The 20948-nt window shown below is 35.1% G+C and overlaps 2 protein-coding genes across 4 annotated transcripts; both read right to left on the reverse strand.

The window, feature by feature from the left end:
- Nucleotides 1–1152: 1152 nt before the first annotated feature.
- Nucleotides 1153–9989, reverse strand: LOC129318086 (uncharacterized). Of its 2 annotated transcripts, none has more exons than XM_054962628.1 (9): nt 9214–9989; nt 8042–8227; nt 7033–7125; nt 6549–6731; nt 6310–6412; nt 6046–6228; nt 3441–4552; nt 2889–3322; nt 1153–1652 (listed from the first exon to the last, which is right to left on the reverse strand). In XM_054962628.1, exons 1-9 carry the CDS (start codon nt 9472–9474, stop codon nt 1598–1600), a joined length of 2610 nt encoding a protein of 869 aa, XP_054818603.1. In that variant the 5' UTR covers nt 9475–9989; the 3' UTR covers nt 1153–1597. The 2 variants fall into 2 exon arrangements, with proteins under 2 accessions (XP_054818603.1, XP_054818601.1); XM_054962626.1 differs by lacking the exon at nt 1153–1652 and adding an exon at nt 2119–2736.
- A 7083-nt stretch (nt 9990–17072) lies between these two features.
- On the reverse strand, nt 17073–20464 carry LOC129317848 (uncharacterized). Of its 2 annotated transcripts, XM_054962247.1 has the most exons (5): nt 20281–20464; nt 20075–20156; nt 19339–19419; nt 18434–18602; nt 17073–17512 (listed from the first exon to the last, which is right to left on the reverse strand). In XM_054962247.1, the coding sequence occupies exons 3-5, from the start codon at nt 19396–19398 to the stop codon at nt 17316–17318; spliced, it is 426 nt and encodes a 141-aa protein (XP_054818222.1). In that variant the 5' UTR covers nt 19399–19419; nt 20075–20156; nt 20281–20464; the 3' UTR covers nt 17073–17315. The 2 variants fall into 2 exon arrangements, with proteins under 2 accessions (XP_054818222.1, XP_054818221.1); XM_054962246.1 differs by lacking the exon at nt 20075–20156.
- Between the last annotated feature and the right edge of the window lie 484 nt (nt 20465–20948).

Consider the following 20948-nt stretch of genomic DNA (forward strand, 5'->3'; position numbering starts at 1 on the left):
GGATCAGTAAATGTGGTGGTATAATTAGAGACTTCAATGGTCTATGGCTTTGTGAATTTAATGCTAATATTGGTAATTAGCCCCTTTGAGTGTTTGGTATTATCTATAGCTTCTAGTTATGCTGTGACAAGAATTCACACAATGTCCAAGTTTTCACAGATAGTGTTGAGGCAATTAATCCTCACTCGTCATGACATTGCCCAACATCCTTTAAGAAATGTCATTGACTATGCTAAATCCTTATCGTACAAGAATTGGAATGTTAGTTGGAATTTTATATTCAGAGGAACCAATTCTTACATCCATCTATTAGCTATTTATGCCGTCAATGGCTCTAACTATTTTGTTTTCTTCAACTTCCACTTTTTTGTACTAAGTAAGTTAATGATGAAAGGAGACTGTTTGAAAACGCTGCTTAAGTTGTAATCTTTGTGAATTTAACACTTTTTCATTTTTAAAAAAATATATTTAATATGAATAAAGTTAAAAAACTTATTCAATTTTTAAACAAAATGAGTTTCAAGGGTTTTCTTTTTTTACTATCTTAAAACATGTTAGAAATAACTTGTAAATAGATCTAAATCTCTCAAAATGAATTAAACAGAGTCATTTTGTTTGAACTTTGAACATAATAATCCGCACTAGCCACTAACCTTGGCTAACAGTAGTATCTGCTAAAACATCCATTTCCGAAAATTGTTCTTAATAGTTATAAAATCACGCGGAGCTTGTAATAACTACTACGATGGTCCAGTGCCATCTTTAGGTTCTTGTGACGCACTTGGTGACATTGATGTGCCTTTGATTCCCTAATGGGCGTGGAGTTTATATTTATAAATCTTGTGACTGCAATATATTAATCTAAGAAACCAATTACAATAATTTGTATTCTTCAAGTTAGAAAACTAATTAAATGTTTTAACGTCAGAAATTCCATTGCTATCTCACTTTTTTTCTTGAAAATTACAATTACATCCCATGCATCATTGCATGGGTGGATTTCTACTTAATTTACACTACACTAAATTTTTCTTTTCATTAAATCGTAAAAATATGATACCTCATTATGCTTAATAGTATTAATCTATTAAATCAAGCTGATCATTCTCAGTCTCGAATTCCCACCACACCCCATATATCGCCCAAGTAAAATTCCTCTTAGCTCATTTGTCATTCTCATCAGAAACAGGAACGTACTATGTACACAATAAATTATCCTTACAACCATTACAGTAGTCATTTGAATTCCAGTGGTCCTACCTAAACTATTTGGAAGTGAATTACTTATAATTACATACCAACTATGGGGCCAACTAAATCAAAAAAATACAAAAACAAAATAACTGGGACAGATGACCTTGTAAAAAACCTAGCTTATGAAAACCTATTTTGTACCTGCTCCATTTTGGCACCTCCAATCTGAATAAAATCAGATTGGGGTAGAGATGGATCATCCGGGTCATCTTCCAGCTACTAATATAACGTTTTTCCTTTCCTTTCCTTTTTCTTTTCTTTTCTTTTTCAAGTTGTTTTTTTTTTTGGGGGGGGGGGGGTCGGGACAAGTTATACTGAAATCCCATGAGCTACATTGGGGAAACTATGTTTCTCGTGGAAACCTATTTGGATAGCCATGGACTCCATAGATATTGCTTCTGCCATGAAAAACAAAGGGGGAAATATCAAATAAAATTAACAAAACAGTTTCGTTTTACAGAGAAAAATAAATAAGTAATTGAAATAAACTGCCCTAAGAAAGATTAAGAAAAAGGGAGACAATTTAGATTACTGCACAAAGATCCTTAATCTGTTCCTCACTCTACGTCCAACTTCGACACATCTTTAGTCTAGATGACCAAAAAAATTTTTTTGGCCAGAACTTGATCTAAAATTAAGCTTGTAGCCTAGCACATATTCATTGAATTCACAACAGTTTAGCAACTAATGGATTTCACTGGACGCACAGCCAATGCTCATTCACCAAGCTGCATGTAGAACATGGCCTACAACGACCGGGCGTGCCAGTGGTGCCCAGTCTTGCATTTCATCACTTCAGAACAAGTATATGAAGCGTAGAAACCTGTATTGTTTCTCCACATCTGATTATATCAAGTCAGGTCATGCATGAAATCATGTACTAAACCCAAAGGTCAGCATTAAAACCAAATTAAAACATATAAACTCTAACTGCCAGAAATCCTGTATATCCATTCCCATGAGATATCTAACATCTTCGGCTTTACAAAAACAATAACAGAACTAGGAACACAAAAATTTCAGAAGCATTGCCTGATATATACACCCCTAACTAATGGCAACAATTGCAAACTTTGGAGGGGAAAGAAAAAGGAAACAGTATTTACACGCACTTCTGTACAATGGACCACCTGGGGCAAGAAAACAAAGGGAATAGGAAACCTAGTCTCCATCAAAGCTATGCCTAGTTTGTTAGCATCTATTGTTATTCTCAGCATATTTCTACTTATTTGGAACTAGCAGTTCTATATTCCCGGAGTGGAGGGAAACTATCTTCCATTTTCATATGAGTGCACATTGTTCTCATTCTTACAAAATCGCCATCCTACACCCGCCGAAAGGGAGGCAACTCATAATTGTTGTTTCCATGCATTGACCATTACTGTTAATGCTATTACATATTCCCCATTCATCAGTAGTACTCAGTGAGAAAGTGGAGGGAAGTCATCTTCATTCTTCAAATGATAGGCTTGCGCTTCAATCCTGAATCCCAAACCATAGACATCCCCTTAAAAGAAAGGAAAACTACCGGGCACAAACTAACCATACAGTGCTTCAATCTCAGAACAAAGGTGCCTGTAATTTAACATAACTCTTCAGCATTTCAAAAAGCAGAAATGGAGAATTTTATTTACCTCATGTGATTAGCTCCAGATATTGAATTAGAACTCTCCTCTGCCATGCCACCTAAGCTAGGCACAGGACATCCAGAACTAGAAATGCCAGATTCTGGATGACTGCTTGCTTCAGTTCTTGGTGGTCCACGCAGCTGAGAGCTAAAAATGTCAGCCTCATGTTTCTCAGATGGATGAAGGAAACCATTAGAATATTGAGATCCCCGTGAGGAAGGTTGAGAGAAATATGTTTCTGACAATCTGGGTCTAATACTGCCAATAACTGGATACCCTTCTAATGCAGACTCAAAGATACCGTCCATAGACACATTCACCTCTTGCGGAGCTGGAGCCATTCCATATTTACGTGTGAATCTCTGCAGCTGTCCATGAGTCCCAGGAACTAGCCCCCTACCCCTTCCTGGTGCTGCCCTGTCCTTGTACGGACGGGAAGCCTGCAAAATCATGAGCTTGACAGTTAGATCTCAACTGCAAAGTTCACACACAAACACAAATAGCTTAAAAGCATATCTATGGGGACAATATTACATCTAAATAACTTTTTACGAATACCATATTGGGGAAGTATGCTCCTGTCCCTCGTGGTTTTCTCTTCTCTTCAGGACCAAACGAGGCAATGGGTAGCGTAGGTTGATTTACAACATAAAGTTGTTGTCCCACAGCAATACCGTTAGAGTTTGTCTGAGGAAGAATGTTGTGATTAATCTGTAAACACTGACGAACAGTTTCCCATGGATTCCTATTCTGCAACTTTGGAGACATGGGAGGACTAGGTACCACAATTGGAGAGACAGAATAACCATGGCAAATCTGACCATATTGTAGGTTCCTAATGTTACTGTCATAATCTCCAGTCAGGTCCAACAAAACTTTCGAAGCTTCAGAGCCCCAAGAAACACTTTCAGTGCATCTATCACCATGAGAAGATGGCATGCTTTTCTCGTTGTCTAAGTTATCAGCAGCATTGTGCAAAACTCCCAAACCATAAGATGGCATGCTTTTCTCATTGTTATTTGAACAGACTGAACTGCTCACCATACTATGCTTCTCTTTCTCATCAAAAACAGAATTCACAGTTGATTCGGTACAAGAAATCCCATTTTCCACATCCCCATTTTCCCTTAGCAAGCCAAGATTAAAATGTGTTAAATGCTTCCCTGACACTGAATTATTTAAGAGAGTCCTCAAATGTGAATATGATGAACCATTACTCGACATACACAAGACTCCAGAAGTAGCAACATCCTTAACATCTTCACCAGGAAAATACCCTGAAACTGCATTTTTATCTTGACTGGAGTCGTATGATGGCCCTGCATGGGCAGAGACATCTTTCACTACATTTTGCTCCCTTTCATCTCTGACTTCAGAGTTACGTGGACCTCCCATCATAGTATCTTTATTAAATCCACCTGACAAACTAAGAAGTGCCATGTCCTCTGATAATGATTTGGAGTCAGAGGAGGATGAGAAGTCAAAAGCTCTTGTGCTATAAGCTAGACTAGGCAACGCAAAGTCACCCCACTGTGCGCTTCCATGCCTATCCAAAGTGTTTGCAAAGAACTTATTCAGCTCATCATCTATTTTATCCTTGGGTAACATAAGAATCCAACCAAGTTTACGTGCTCCATACTTAAAGGCACTGCGTATTCGATAAAAATTGCCTACAAGAAAATGAACGGCATGGAATTATTAAATGAAGACACAGTAGCTACCGAAAGAAAAATATCAAAAGAAGTAAAAAACACTGTATAGTGGCAGCATAGATCTTTAAAGCACAATCAGTTGTCAGAACTAACTACTATTGCCACAGTAAACTGTGTATGAGCGAGTGAGGATCCTACCAATATGGTTCCAGCGCTGATGGTGTCCACAAAAGAAAATGGATGGCGACTTCTTTTTTGGGGGGCTAATAGAATAAAGAGACTTTAGAAAAGGTAAAAGGAAGGTCAAATTATTAAAAGCAAGAATCAACAACCCTTTTCATAGAGCTGTAGATGTATGTTGATGGAAAACACAGCTACGGTTTTGTTACTAGTCTTTTCAAGACAAGTTTTCCCAAGATGAATGGTGTTGTGGGCTGAAAGTCAAATTCCAATAATAAATGAATCAACAAATACTAGGTTGTACCAACAAGAGAAACAGAAACACAGAGGCCTGAGCCCTGCAGAAGTGATCGTCTTCTTCCAATAATAAATAACAAAAGTAATGATTTAATTAACACTACTGATAAATCGCCAGTGCCTTGTAATTCAAAGAATTGAAAAAAAGTCGTTTTCAAGATTGGTTTGCCAGGATAAGATAAAATTTAGTACTGCCACTCAAAATGGGGTGTCGCAAACTTCAGAAAAGTAAAGCAATGGTCTAACTTCTATGCAGAAGTGCTACTCTCACTGAGGTCACAAGAGGAAAAAAAATAGTCTGCCATGAGCTTATCACTTCACTCAAAGTAAAAGGGGTACAGTGCAAGCTTCATCATATGAGCAAAGTAGAAATGGCCAATAGAAGATGAGAATGAACTCCATGAAGAAGATGCATTAATGAAAGACTTAAAAAAAAAAAAAAGAGGTTAGGTCAAAAGCTCAAGATCTTCAAAACCCTCAACTAGATTGCAGAGTCCTGGATTGCCGAAACTCTTGAACACACAATTCTGGCTCTCCAGGAATGGTGCATTCAGCTCTGACATGAAGGAGAAAAAAAGGGGGGGGGATCAAGTTCCTTACATGATCGCTCATCGCACTTGACCATAAGATTCTATGACCTGGACCATGATCCCATTGCAATCATGGCGTATCTGGGTCCCACTCAGAATTGAGATAAATGGTGGCACCATAAGAGAACTTGCAATCTGAATCACAATCTTAACAACCTTGCTCAACACAATCCTTTAGAGTCTTTTCCTGAATCAGAAGGATCTATACCCAGTGACTCAGCTGTATTAAGCACGGTTGTTAAGATTGATCGACTAGCTTTTCACATTTAAATCTCCTAAAAAACCTCAACAGACCCGTAACATTGAGGGGATATTTTAAGCAAAGGTAGGATTCTAAATACAGAATTACAAGTTAATAATAAGAAAACAAATCATTTCACAGACTAATTTCATCTGCTGGAACACAATCCCACCATTCGGACTAAATGTCAAGGTCCTTAATACCTCTATTAACACTGCGCCCAAGATTGTTATTTTCCTTTAATGGATCAATGATGTTAAGATGTTTCTGAGGAAATGCTCGCATGTTTTGCTCAAGCCCCCTTGAAGGAACTGAAAATGATTCCACACAATTCCTGATAAATTCTTCTGTTAGAAGCAAAGAATTCCCATTTTCTGGCGCCTCGGCTTCACCAAAACAAATAGAGAATCAGGAAAACAACTATGGAGATGTTTGATCATAAAAACACAAATAAATATATTCCGCACCTACTATATCTGGCGGTGAAGACTTCCTAACTGGCCCCCTCAAACTAACGCAATAATTGTCCCAATCAAATTTGCTGAAGTAATCCAAAAATCTATATAGAACCTGAAACATGGGGAAGAAAGAAAAAAAATCAGAAAAATGGATGCATCACCAGCACCATTCAGTTTAAATATTGCTCCCCATTTGCCCCCATTTTTCTGACAAAGCAGGAGCCAGAGAGATTTGCTGAAGAACTTACTGCTAGCGGACCATCTAAGGATAAATGAAATTGGTGGAAAATATAAAGAACTAGTGCTTCCAAAGCATATGTTGAAATCAGACCATGGTGAGCACCAAGGATACGACTCTCATAATAGCACCAAGCTTTTATCAAGATAATACTACGCTTGAAAAGATGATCCTTGCCAACAAGACGATCAACCTGTCATCATAAAAGCAGAAATCAATTAACAACAAATGCAATTAACACAACAACAAAATGCAAAAGCCAAACTGCATCAAAATATAACCACACCAAGCTATCATTTATGAATGCATACAAGTGGTGAACTTCATTAAACATTAAGGCTTATCTCAAAACTGTATGGGCTTCAAATAGATTACTATATAAAAGAAAGAAAAGAACAAGCATCATCCTGCCTTCTCATGTGCTAAGCGAAAAAGAAGATAAGTGTCCATGACCCAATATTTCAAAAGTGGTTGGTGGTCTTCAGAAGTACTACCTTTTCAAGAAAACATAATGTACAGAGTCCTCCCAACTGATTGAAAGAAATATCTACCACAATATTCTGTACGATGCACTTGACAAGCTTAACCTGCAGAAAAATAACTCCAACGCTTCAATGTAAGACAAATAAAATTAACAACAAAGAGAATCACCAGAAAATAACTGCCCAGAAATTCATATTTTAGCTTCTTCAGCATATAAAAAGCTTCTTTACTTCTTAACACAAATGATGCAAATGAAAAGTAGCTCAAAAAAAAAACATGGTTGGCAGAAATAACCAAACATATTGCTTCAGATATGTGTGCATAAGTAGGAACGTTTAGAAGCCCACAAAAGAGAAGAATAATATTTAGCCACGAATATTATAAGGAGACCTTGATCAACATGAAGGACACGGGATATTATAAAATCACATTCACATAAGTCAAGGATAATTATATAGAACTTTATTTCTAATGCTTGCAAGAAGGAAATGGCTTTGCCTGCATGGCATCTTTTTCACAAGTTGCTGCTGCTCATCAGAAAAGAGAACAGGAAAAGCAGTATAATAGAGCTCTCCTCATTTATAAAATACAAATATTCTAATAAAATATTTCACAAATTGATTGATATTTCATACAAAACAAAATTGGAAGGACCTATTCAACTTCTAACCGAAGTTACCAAAATAAAGTTTGCTAATTTACAATAACCAAAGAAATGATTTTTTTTTTTAAATTACTATCACTCGCTAAGAAAAAATAAAGTAAAAAACACCAGCACTTCTTGAATAAAGGGCAGGAGGGTGAGGGAAAGCGTACTTGTGCATTAATTTGAAGGCATTTTTGACTAGGGAGGGGGTTTACCTCCATTCCCCATTCTAGAGAGTAAAATTTATTACCCTCTAGATTGAAAAAAAATGCAGATTAAACATATTAAGGCTCATAGCCACCCTGAAACTCTAATTTACATTAACAAAAATATTACTTTGCCAATAAGGTATCAAGAAGGAGGGTGGCAAGCACCTCAGCGTCAATGAAACGAACATCCTTCACTTCATATTCAGCAGCTTCATTGATTTCCTCTCCCCTTAAGACAGCATGAATATCAGATACTAATGCGTCCTCAATATTTTGACCACTAAGTGCAGTCAAATCAATATCTCCATCGGGAAGATATGTTTTTAATGGAACTGATCCATACGGGAAGACCTGTAACGATGAAAAGTGGTAATGTCAAGGTAACATATGCATTTTGTTATTATTATTATTATTTTTTAAATATCACTAGTTTACTCCAAGTTGCCAAGAGACATAGTCATTGCACTTATCCACTGCAATAAATTGGATAAACACTTTTTATGAAATGGCATGAACTGGAAAGAACATTAGCCTTCATCCAAAGGAATACCATTATATGCTATCCAATTTGTTAGTACAATCATTAAACTATTGTGACAAAATCATAGCCCTTTTATTGGAAAGTAAAAATAAATAAATAAATAAAATAAATCCAAGAAACCATAGCATACACCTGATTAACCACTCAATTAAGGGAATCATGCCAGTGTACAACAATAGGCCCTCATCAGTTTGTTCAACTTGTAACAGTCGCATTAATCTTACTTGACAAAATAAATCAGTTACGTCTTAGATGCAATTGCACTATGTTTTTCTCACGTTTAATTGACCCAAATCACCACTATGAAGCTATAAGAAGAAGAACTTGTGAACTCAGCTTCTAGCTGCACATATTCTTTAGTGAGCAACAGCAAAGGAGTCCAAGGAACATGAACCCTATATATTTCCAATGTCAACCTATCCAGAAATTGGTTCAATAAATAAAGCAGCGAAGCAATGTGATAGTGTACTCAGCCAAGAAAGAATTCCCAGAGTTCTAAGGCAGTATCATGCTGTACAGATCATCGCTATAAGCATAACACAAGCAACTTATATGTGTCCAATATCAGAAGATATATACTTGGATAAGTCTTACAAGTTAAAAGAATAAACAAAAGCAAACAGATGAATAAAAGCTCATGTTCACAACCTCCAAAATTAATGACCAAGATATGAGCCTAGCTGTCACAGAACTGATACAACGTTAGACATAAGACGTCTATGCTCGACAATCTTGATATGACGTTCAATTGAAAGAAGGGGGGGCGGGATAGCAGCCACAACGAAAGCAACATCACCTCGTATCCAACACCAAATTTAATCAATCTCTGTACATAACCAACGACCTCCTTCCTTCTCTGGTCGGCGCCCAACGTGGGTTGTATCCTACACAATATGTCACGGGTCGTTTTCTCGGCTCTTGACCAAGCTTCTGCCTCAACCGACGAAGGATCCGGGTTTGACGGAGGTAGCGGCGACGATGGTGGGGACGAGCACAGGCGATCCTCCGCAATTACGGCGCCGTTCATTCGCGGCGAACTAACTTGAAGATCAGCCATGATGCCCACAACGGGAATGCAAATGCAAAGCTATACGACACCGCCTCAGTTTCAGGACCCGGAAATGTTGACGACCCGCAAGACAGCTTCAAGAAGCCAGCGCCCCAGAATCGGTGTATGAAACCACCGGGGCAGAAGCAACAGGGTCCCTAATTCAACTGCCACGTATAATATCACAAATCCATAGATTTTGAAGGGCAGAAAACTGAGAGATCAAAACGTGACGAAGGATACAGACACCGGGGGCTTGGATTGGCAGATATTGATGGGTTATGTGGTACGAAACAAGGGAAAATTCGATCTCCAGAAATGCAACCCTAAATATGAAACTCAGAAATTGGCGACCCAGACAGGGGGGCAAAGTTAGGCCCTACTCAACTTAAACCGAGTCAAACAGTTGGTGATTCTGATACATGTAAACGGATCAGTTTTTCGGTTTTACAGTATCGGGAAGGAAAAGAAAACATCACAACCGAATTTTTTCTCCTCGATTGCCCACCAATTCATCAGTCAACCTAAGCGATTGAGAAATTATCAATTTTTAATCTTTCATTTATGATAGAGCACGCGTTTTCGTATATGGACATTTTGGGACAATTTTTTAATTGAATTCCTAAATAATTAACAATTTTTAATCTTTCTATTAGGACAGAAATAAGGCTGTTTTCTAGGGTTAAAATATATTGAAGTCACTTGGTATGCCATCTTTTTTTCCTTGTACACTGTTTATTATGGCATTATGAATTGAGTATAAAGCGAATAAATACTTACTTATTTGTATTTATAACTTCAATATTCTTTTGCGGCCAGGACAATCAAATTTGTGTCATTTAATGGAAAACATATCCCTCCAGTTTATGTGTGTGTGTGTGTGTGTGTGTATTCATAACCCTCCAATCTTTAATTACAAGACAAACTTGATCAGCTTCGAAATGATGAAAGTAACGTCCAATAAATTTACAGCAATGGTTGGGGGGAAAATTGCAGCAATCACATGGTGTTTCTATCACAAGTGGTATTGTTATTTTTTAAGAGATTTCTTGCACTATAAATCAATACCAACAGTGACATCATGCCATGAAGTTTTAATGATACTAAATTTATGAGATGAAAATTTGCATCATATATTGTTGGCCCAAAAAAAATTGGTTGGGAATATTATTTATTTAAAACATTTTATTAGAATTTAATTTCTTAAATATATATTTATACTTTATAATCAAAATTAAAATTATTTTTTTAAAATTTTTAACATTATAATTTATATTTAAAAAGTTTGGAGGGCAAAAGTTTATGGCAGTGACAATAATGGCCCTAGGCTTACACCACCTTGGATTACTAGTATATCTTAACTCATAACAAGCCCTACAGCTTAATCCATTGTTAAACAGAGCTATGCTAAATGCTGCTATGTTAGTTCCATAGCCCTGACTGTATAAATTCCTATACCCACATGCCCCTCATGTATATCAAAAACACAAAATGGCTCGACTCAACTAGTTTTTCAATATATTTTGTTCGTCGGAAGTTCAAACCATAAGTCCAGTTCAGACGCTTATGTAAAATAGTATTAAGAAAATACTTACCCATTGTGCCGGAGGCATCACCACTGCCATAAAAGGTGGCATAAGCGCCTTACCAATCACCATAATCGATGGCGGTGAAGCCTTGAAGGAGAATGCTGATGGAGACAACAATGAGGAGCATCATTGCAGAAGAAGAAAATGTATGGTGTGCCATTGTAGGGAGAGAGAGATAAAAGGAAGAAATTGAGGAATGTGTAAGCTGTTTGGTGTGCTTTATGTGGTTGTAATGAAGCCCATTATTTATATACAAAGAGAGGAACAATATGAAGATAGGAGGGTGGTGGTCTCATCTAGCTAAAAACTCACATAACATTGACAAATTAAAGTACACATGTGCTTGTTCTTGTTGGGGTTCCTAACACCTAACCTTGTGGGCCATAACCCCATTGCAAGACCTACTTTTCTTTCTCACCACTCTTCGACCAGTGTCACTTTATTTAAATCTTCTAATATATTACAGTATCCCATTCTATGGAAAAAGCTCATGTGAAATTGCCAAAATAAAAGTTAAAGCATACATTTATGAATATGCAGTAAATTTTCCCTCTCTTTATATCCATCACCTTTATTCTATTTATCTCATTTAAATCTATACATGATATAAGAAGTTGCACTGTTTATAAGCCACGAACAAGATGGTATAAGTAGTGCCAAATTCGTTACAAAGTATAAAGCCACATTTCAGTTATGCAAGTAATGGACAAGAACTAAGACGGGCATTATTAGGTCTCAAGTTTGTCGTTTAATGAGTTAAGAGAAAAGAGTTGAAGTGACCTGAGATAAAGAGTAGTAAGAGAATTGAAAGGGTGTAGGGTTTTAAAAGAAGATAACACAATCTTATAGCGTATGGGAAGGTATCTGGCAATTTAGGATTATGAAAAGCAAGAAATCACCGGAACACTAACATGATGCATGATCCCCTTGGAGGGAAAGGAGGAATGAATCTTTGTGAGTGATTGATAATGCACCACGTAACAAGGGGCATGCTTTTTAGTTTTTTTTTTGTATTTTCTTCAATGAATTAAAGTTGGTTTAGGAGTGAGAGTTTATTTGGGACAACCTTACTTCCAATCTATTGTAATTACAATCATGAGTGTTGGATAAAGTGTGCTAATTACTTGACCTACTCACTTGAAAAATAATTATTGGTACACAATTTCAAGTTAATTATTGCATTTATCATACTTTCACCTTTTCTCATTAAAATAATCAAAAGACATATGCATAGCATGGATCAATTAATATTTTCAGTTATACCTATTAATCCAAACTATCATTTAGTGATTCAACACACAAAAAAGGCCATGTGAGGACATATCTTATTGGGACCAGCTCTCTCTCTCTCTCTCTCTCTCAATTTTTTACACAAAAATATATAGTTTCTAATCTGTTTCAAGATAATACTGCAAGTGATCAGGCGATATCAATTTAGTCATGAAACATAATTTTTAAAAAAGATTTAAAATCAGAGGATTTCCAAATTTCTTCAAGTTCATTTTTTTATTCTTCATATTTTAAAGGGATTTGTGATTGACAATGCACCACGTAACAAGGGGCATGCTTTTTAGTTTTTTTTTTGTAGTTTCTTCAATGAATTAAAGTTGGTTTAGGAGTGAGAGTTTATTTGGAACAACCTTACTTCCAATCTATTGTAATTACAATCATGAGTGTTAGATAAAGTGTGCTAATTACTTGACCTACTCACTTGAAAAATAATTATTGGTACACAATTTCAAGTTAATTATTGCATTTATCATACTTTCACCTTTTCTCATTAAAATAATCAAAAGACATATGCATAGCATGGATCAATTAATGTTTTCAATTATACCCATTAATCTAAACTATCATTTAGTGATTCAACACACAAAAAAGACCATGTGAGGACATATCTTATTGGGACCGCTCTCTCTCTCTCTCTCTCTCAATTTTTTACACAAAACTATATAGTTTTTAATCTGTTACAAGATAATACTGCAAGTGATCAGGCGGTATCAATTTAGTCATGAAACATAATTTTAAAAAAAGATTTAGAATCAGAGGATTTCCAAATTTCTTCAAGTTCATTTTTGTATTCTTCATATTTTAAAGGGATTTTTACACTGAAATGAGGAGGCAGACAGGGTATCAAAAGATTTTGGTTTAGTGATTGCTCCATGCATGCTTGTCACATGATATGATCAATGCACCGCATTCAAAATAAATTTTAATTTCATTTTTCTTCATTAAATATTTTAAATGTCAAATTCTCAATCCGATTCTATTTACAAATTCATATACAGTTTCACACAATAATTAATTTAGTTAATGCAAGCTTAATTCATGTATGATTATAAGTTTCAATTACACTCTAAAACTTCCCTGGTGGTCTCAAAAGTAAAAAAACTAGTTTTTTCCTTTGAAGAGTTCAAACTATAAGATCACAAAATGAATATTAATAATAGTTAGAATTCATATTTTTTATATTTTTTAATACCATATAGTCAATTCAACCTAATCAGATAAGACTTATTGTTTTTTGTTTGTTTATTAAAAAAATTTGATCAATGCCTTTTGTATCTGTTTTGAATTGAGCATGCCAAAAGTGAGATAAGGTTGAAAAATAACACCCAAAGCATACATATAAATGAATAAGAGATTAAATTGAAAAATGTTAGATGAAAATATATAAATTTTTACTATGTCCGAGAGGATTGCCATTCATAAAACCTGACAATACTCAAATATAACCCAGTAATACTATATATTAGATATAGATAGTTGTATGTATATAGCTTGAGGCTGACATGGGTAAGAAGTGAACTTGCATGTTGATGAATTAATTTATATTTCGGGGAGTTTTTAGAGAAGGATAGGAGAGAAGAGAGAGCTTGGATTAATGAACAAGCATGGAGCAAAAGTCTCTATTTGTCTTGTGCTTCTTTTGCTTTCAGTGATGCCTTCCCTTCTTAACTGAATCTCATCATTCAACCAACCCTTCCTTTCACGTGGACCTCCTTATTCAACTACCCACACAAATATTTGCCATGCCAAGCACCTTGTCTCCATCACTTCTAATCAAAAATCATAGCTATATCATTAAAAAATGACATTTAAACTAGAGCCATCAACTACAACTAAATATGTTTTGACTAACCCTTATATGTCATAATTTGGCAACAAGTGTTTGACTTAACATAAAAAACTTGCACGTTTGGTATTATTAGGTTAAATCTAAGCTTTATTAGGTCTAATTTTGAATAACTCTCCTAATATGATTTTTTTATTTCAAAGTTTATCTTATACTTCAAGAAAATCAAGTCCTTTCCACATGATCTGATCATCATGATTTTATATGGGTACATATATAAGAGGAAGAGGCCTAAACCTAATTTTAGAATGAGAGCAAGAGAGTTCCATAGATTGTCACACTGTGGTATGTCTAAGCTAAAATGAAAGACCCAAGAAGGCCGTGAAACTACAAATGGGGCCTATAATGTTGGGAGCACATGCAAAGTTTCAGCTTGGTAGCTTCTTAATCGATTCAATAATTCATGTTTATATGTGTATATATATATATATACATCTTTTTTTTTTGCTGGAAAACACTGTGATAAGTCCCTATAGTCTCATGTTGTTTTGGTTTTAGTCCCTGAAGTTTGTTTTCATTGTTCCTAGTCCCTATAATTTCTACTATCTAAAACTTTAGTCCCTCCCATCATTAAAGTTGTCAAAAATGCTGAGGCGTAATTAACACCGTCAATTATTATGAAAAGGTGTTGTTCTTATGCTTAGTTGTCAATACGAGTTATTAGTCATTAGGCTTTTATTTTCCCCAACCCATAAGATAAACTACAAACGCAAGCGAATGACTGCTTCAAAGATGGACACTCAACTATTTCATTTGGAAGACGCAACGAGAAGATACAGTGGGTGAACTTGGGAAGAGACACAGAAAGGATAGCCAATATAGAGGAGACATTGTGCCGACTAACTATGTAAGGTTTCTTAATCACAAGATAGACAGGGCAAAGGAGACGCTGTGACGACTAACTATGTAAGGTTTCTTAATCACAAGTATGTGCCAACTAAGCATAAGAATAACACCTATGCATAATAATTAATGGTGTTAATTACGTCTCAGCATTTTTGACAACTTTAATGATGGGAGGGACTAAAGTTTGAGTGGCAGAAATTATAGGAATTAGGAACAATGAAAACAAACTTTAGGGACTAAAACCAAAACAACATGAAACTATAGGGACTAGGAACAACAAAATTAAACTTTAAGGATTAAAACCAAAACGACATGAAACTATAATGACCTATCACAGTATTTTCCCTTCTTTTTGTTTTTTTAAGTGTTGCAGAATCAATCAGATCATAAGGATATATACTGCAATATTCTGCACTATTTTAACGAATGTGTTCATGAACTTCGAATAGAATCATGTTTCATAATCTTTTTTACTTATTTCTAAAAACCCAGCTCTTGACTGTTCATGTGGGAAAGAATATATGATTCCTTGTTAGGTTTAGATCTTCCTGGACACCTGTTATCCCAGGATTGCCTTGCATGGTGTATTATAATGCATATTAAAATTTGAACACATGGTTGCTTCTTTTATATATGTAAGCCTATAATGATTGCAAGGTAGACATGGACAGTGAAAGAAACAAAGAACAAAAGGGTTTCCATTTGTTATTTTTCTTTTCTCGTTTTGATTAAAAGCAATCTTTTAAAAGTTGCATTGTGTTCATTGAATCAAAACAGAGTAATTCACTATTTAGTTGTCTAATTGTGTCCAAATTATTTCATTACGTTAGCTTCATGACAGAGTACAGTAGATTATTTCTAACAAAGGACGGCCAGTTAAAAAAGAAAAAAAAAAAAACTAATGATGCACACATATTTGTTTTTTTATTTGAAAAAGATTATGATAATGATATAATTTTTTCACATTGAAAAGAAAAACAGATGATAAGGAAGTAGACAAGGAACATGATCGCTACTAATTAATATAAAAGTTGAAGAAAAACCCATTAATAGTTTTGTTCGGCTTGTGCTGTTGGTTTAGGAGTCAATGAAAATACCTCACTTTGTTTGTCCCTAATTTGGTCCCATTGTTGCAGAAATAAACCTCCGAGAGACAAGACTTGTTGCCTCGTGAAGGCCTAATTTTCTGGTTATCAAGCACTCAATTGGGCGTTTCCCGGGTTCTTACATTGAGGAAACTTTTAAGTTCTCTGGCCTCAGAGCTTTTTAGAGTTAAATAAATTGCCAATATACTGAAAACGAAAACAAAACAGATCTTGGATACTAATTTACTAGTTTAATCGGGCAAGTTGACCCCAATTTTTATACTATGTGAATTGCTAAAGCTCTATAATCCAACGTCTTCCTTGCTTAAAAATTCCCATATTTTAATATCAAGGCATTTTGTGAAATTCCAATAACAGTTAATATATTTTTATCTAAAACTTCAATTGAAATATATCAAAATCACTTGCCTCCCATTTAAAAAAAAATTAATGATTAATACTCCGTAAAATACTTTGCATATTAAAACACAAGACTTTTTAGAAGTATTGTATTGTAATCATACTAAGTAATTTTTTTTGTCAAGGTTGTTAAGACATACACAAGACAATTTACTCTCGCAATTCTCAATTTAAGTATATTCTACAAAAATATTTCATGCCCCGACATTCTTCAATGAATTAGACAATTTGTTTCGAAGGAACCATTCTACTAAATAAATATAAATATATTAAACTAATTATAAATATTTCCCAAAAATAGATTATCCAAAGGCAATGGTTTTTTTTTTTTTTTAAGGAATTCAAATGCATTTTTGAGTGCCACCTCAAACATAATTATGCCTATTCTCCTTGCTTTTGCAAATCAAACGTAGCAAGAACAAAAAGCCTCTCCCAAAGCATGAAGTATCCACACTGCATCACGCTCTGTGCAACAGAGTACAGCCTATGGACAAGGTCTGACATTTTTAGTTTAAATACCACCATCAGGGATTAGTCAAACCAACTGCAATATATTCTCTGTAGGACTGTGGGAACTTTGCATATCTTTAAGTCCAGGGGGAAAAAAGAGTTTAGTCAGGAAATGAGGATTCTCCTGGGGATTTTTTCTGATAAAAAGCAAGCACCTAATCTTCGAACAGTACAAGAGAAAATATTGTACAAGTTGCTAAGTGACAATCCTCAGAACCTGCATGCACCAGAAAACTTGAGAAAAGGTTGGGTGGGGAAGGCAATTTATCGGCCCAACAATGCAACCCGATCCTTTTGCACTGCCTGTGTTAAGTTGATATCGAAGAGCTCACAACGTATGGGCATCTCCATCTCATAGAATGGATTCTTCAGAACATAATCAGTGTACAGCTCATATATGAATTTCAGTAAACTTTCCATGTGTTGGGTTCCAGGCTCACAGACCACAAAAAATTTTGTCCCTGCATGGAGAAGAAAAGAACTAATTTGGGATTCCTGGACTAGCATCAATATCTAGTAACTAACAACGGTCAGAGAATCAATCGATGGAGCTTCAGTTTTTGAGAAATGAAATATAACAAGAAACTGCTCAACAGAAAAGGAGAAGTAATATAAATGCAGAAGTAATATTAAAAAAAAAAAACAAATGAACTATGCATGGTTACTGGCTAGTTTATTTGACAAAAGTTGGTGCATAGAAAATTGATGCAGGCATGCAAAAGCAAAAGGATTGTGAAAATTAATCAAATAAAGAATCATGCAGAGATTCAATGGAATTAAAAGATAATGAAAAATATGGAACTTTTGTCTTCCACCCCTCTCATATTCAATGCCAGGTCATGTTCTAGAAAGTTGTGTTGATTATAACAAACTTACACCAGCCTCCATTTCAACCTAAATAATTCTGAAGGCCACAAACAAACACAAATGCAAATAATGGTCATTAAATTTGAAGCATATACAACTCTGACAAAGTATAATAAATTTATCCAAATGGGGCTTAAAGTATTAAAATCTGGAAGATGATTTTATAGGTAAAATTTTCAGAGTAATCAAGTTTACACCTTAAGCAAGCACCCAGGATTAGCAAAATTTAGCTTACAACTTGGTTATCAATAGCTTCAGACAAACTGAAATTACATATTTACTTATTCTGGCCAGACCATAGCTACAGGCCAGGCATCATACTGGTGTGAAGAACAAAAGGGAAAAAAATAAGGAGGCTGGTCTTCGAATATACCGGTCAGACACGTTAATCGAAATTCTCTATTTTCTAGTGTCCAAAATTCAATTTTCATTTAAAACACCAAAACAATCTGATCATATCAAAGAATTCAAATGCTTAATATGATGAGTTGAGGATCGTGAATGTAAGGAAATACCTGTAAGTGACTGGAAGCAATGAAGATCGAATGTATCAGCTTGCAGAAGTTCAATCCCTGAACAACCTGAAACCGGTGATAACTGTTGAGAGATGGCATGCATTGAATGCCATAAACTTGCCACTCTTAAACTGTCATTGGTATCCATTCTTCCAGCAGAACCATAATCCTATACATAGACAATTTCATCCTCAGAAATTACCAATGAAATTTTGAAATTATCTTTTGTTTGTTTATTTTGCCAAAGTCAGAAAATAAAGCTGGAGCTATTTCTATTCATTTGTTTGGTTATGAGGTCTAAGATGCGAGAGAGAGAGAGAGTGCAGCGTGTATTATGGGGTGAGGGTAAGAAAGAAGGAAGAAAAGTAATCAGTGAGTAATTACAACTGGGAGAGTTTTCACTACAGAGATTTTTTCCTATTTTTTAGTACTTCCAACTGCTTAGACTATACCCTGGCAGTGTCTATCATCATTTATCGGACATTCGAATTATCAACATTCAACATATTTTTGAAACATCAAACACATTGGCAATGGTAAGAAACATACAAGTAAAATTACTAATCATATAGAAATGAAAATCTTCTGGAGAAGGCAAGAATCAAAAAACAAAGTCACAAAAAATGCAACCATAGTTCTTAGTCATCTCATTTCTTTCATTAAACATATTTGTAGGAATAGAAGCTTCAGTCCACAACTATGACCTTAATGATCAGTTTAACAGTCTGACATTTGGAAACCATAACCTTGAGAGAATGAAGTCAAAACAGTAACATTTCATCCCACCATATTTGCAGAAATAGAATTTCTAGGAAATTTCTTCTCAGGGGTTATAAGGAAAAAAAAAAAAATTAAACGTATGCTTGAGTGTGCAAGGGAAAGGGAATTTAGAACTAATGCTGTACCTTATAATAGATCAATCCACCAGACTTATTGATGATGTAAAGGCTGTAGATTGCAGCCATTCCAAAATCCCTTTCCAGAATCTAAAGGTGAGCATAGAAGCATACAAGGAAAATTCCAAGGCATAAGTATCTAACCGAAGAAATTATATATATATGTAGAAGTTAATTTATCATGCAAAACAATAGTTTCATCAATCACTTTTGATCTCTAAATGACGTAAAAGAAAACCCCATGTACTTTTGAAAAGAAAGCTATTGAATAAAGCAAATTAATTCCCTTACTTTATAAAAATCCTTGTTTAAATAATTGATCTCGAAGTCAGGATTCCACTGGAGAATTTATTGAAAGAAATAAAACAAACTGACCATAATATTTCATGTATAATATAAATGTGAAAGCATATTGCCTCTGCTCCGCACAGGGCAAAAACATCAAACAACAAAAGCTTTCAAATTTGCATAGTTTCTAGGAAACCCATATAAGAGGGTTGCCGTATTTGCATAGTTCCCATATTTCCAAAAAAAGTTGCCGCATGACATCATATAAGAGGAAGTTAAACAATCACACTCTAGAAACAAGTAATCAGAACCAATGACAATACCAAATGGCAAATGTTATGAAACGAAATAGATTCATTTGCATACTGACTCATGCATTGGTAGTATAGGCATAATTTCACAGGTACAAATAGCGAAACCCGTGTATTCAAGCATCAGCATACACAGGCGGACTTACATTACATTCAGTGGGGGCATCTGCCAATTCAATAGCTTCTAAATTCACAGACCACCGCAGGAAATGGTTTAAACTCAAGATTCTAAGTCGCCAGACACAAATCAAGCCAAATCATTTAGTATGGTTGAAAACCACTCGGGGAACAGATGATACGGGGAACAAATTCAAACCTAGATTAAAAGTCAGATTGAACAAATCAATCTCACCGGATTTTGGGCGAAGACAAAGACCGGTTCGAACCTTCCTCAATACTTGCTGCGGAACAACCACGCAGGACAGACAACGGTGGACGGTGTGCGACGGCGAGCTCGACCAAGTGTGGAACGCTTGTCGACGAGGAAAAATGTATCTGCTTCTACTGCCAGACGAGGTTGTCCTTTGATGGGGATTTTTTCCCCTAATTAATTCTCTATAAAGACACTATTATCTTACATTTATATAGTTTTGATTTTCTTTTCCACGTTCAACTCATTTTTTTAATCATATTTTAAAGCATTTTTTAAAAACGTTTTATAGCCTATTTTTAAAGTCTATTTTCATTTTTTCTTTTCTTGTTCATATTCTCTTTCCTTTTCCAATTCTTTCAAAATCTTTTATTTCTTCCATTAATTGAGTGAAGGTTCTATTTTAGAAATTTCTTAATATTATTTAAATAAAAACCTTAAATGAATGAATGCAGAGGTTGAAAACAAACTGAATATGTTACGGAGAGAGCATTTTTTAAGGTCAATTTACAAAAAAAAAAAAAAAGGCCAAACTCATCTGCTTTGCAATTGATATCAGATCCAATTCTACAAATCTATTGAAGAGCGAAGAATGAGAGGGAAAAAATGAAGCGATCAAAACTGGTCGGGTTTTATAATTATAAATTATT

Source organism: Prosopis cineraria, unplaced genomic scaffold, assembly GCF_029017545.1.
Source record: "Prosopis cineraria cultivar Desert tree isolate PC_DT_omini unplaced genomic scaffold, ASM2901754v1 PC8, whole genome shotgun sequence".
Classification (NCBI taxonomy): Eukaryota; Viridiplantae; Streptophyta; class Magnoliopsida; order Fabales; family Fabaceae; genus Prosopis; species Prosopis cineraria.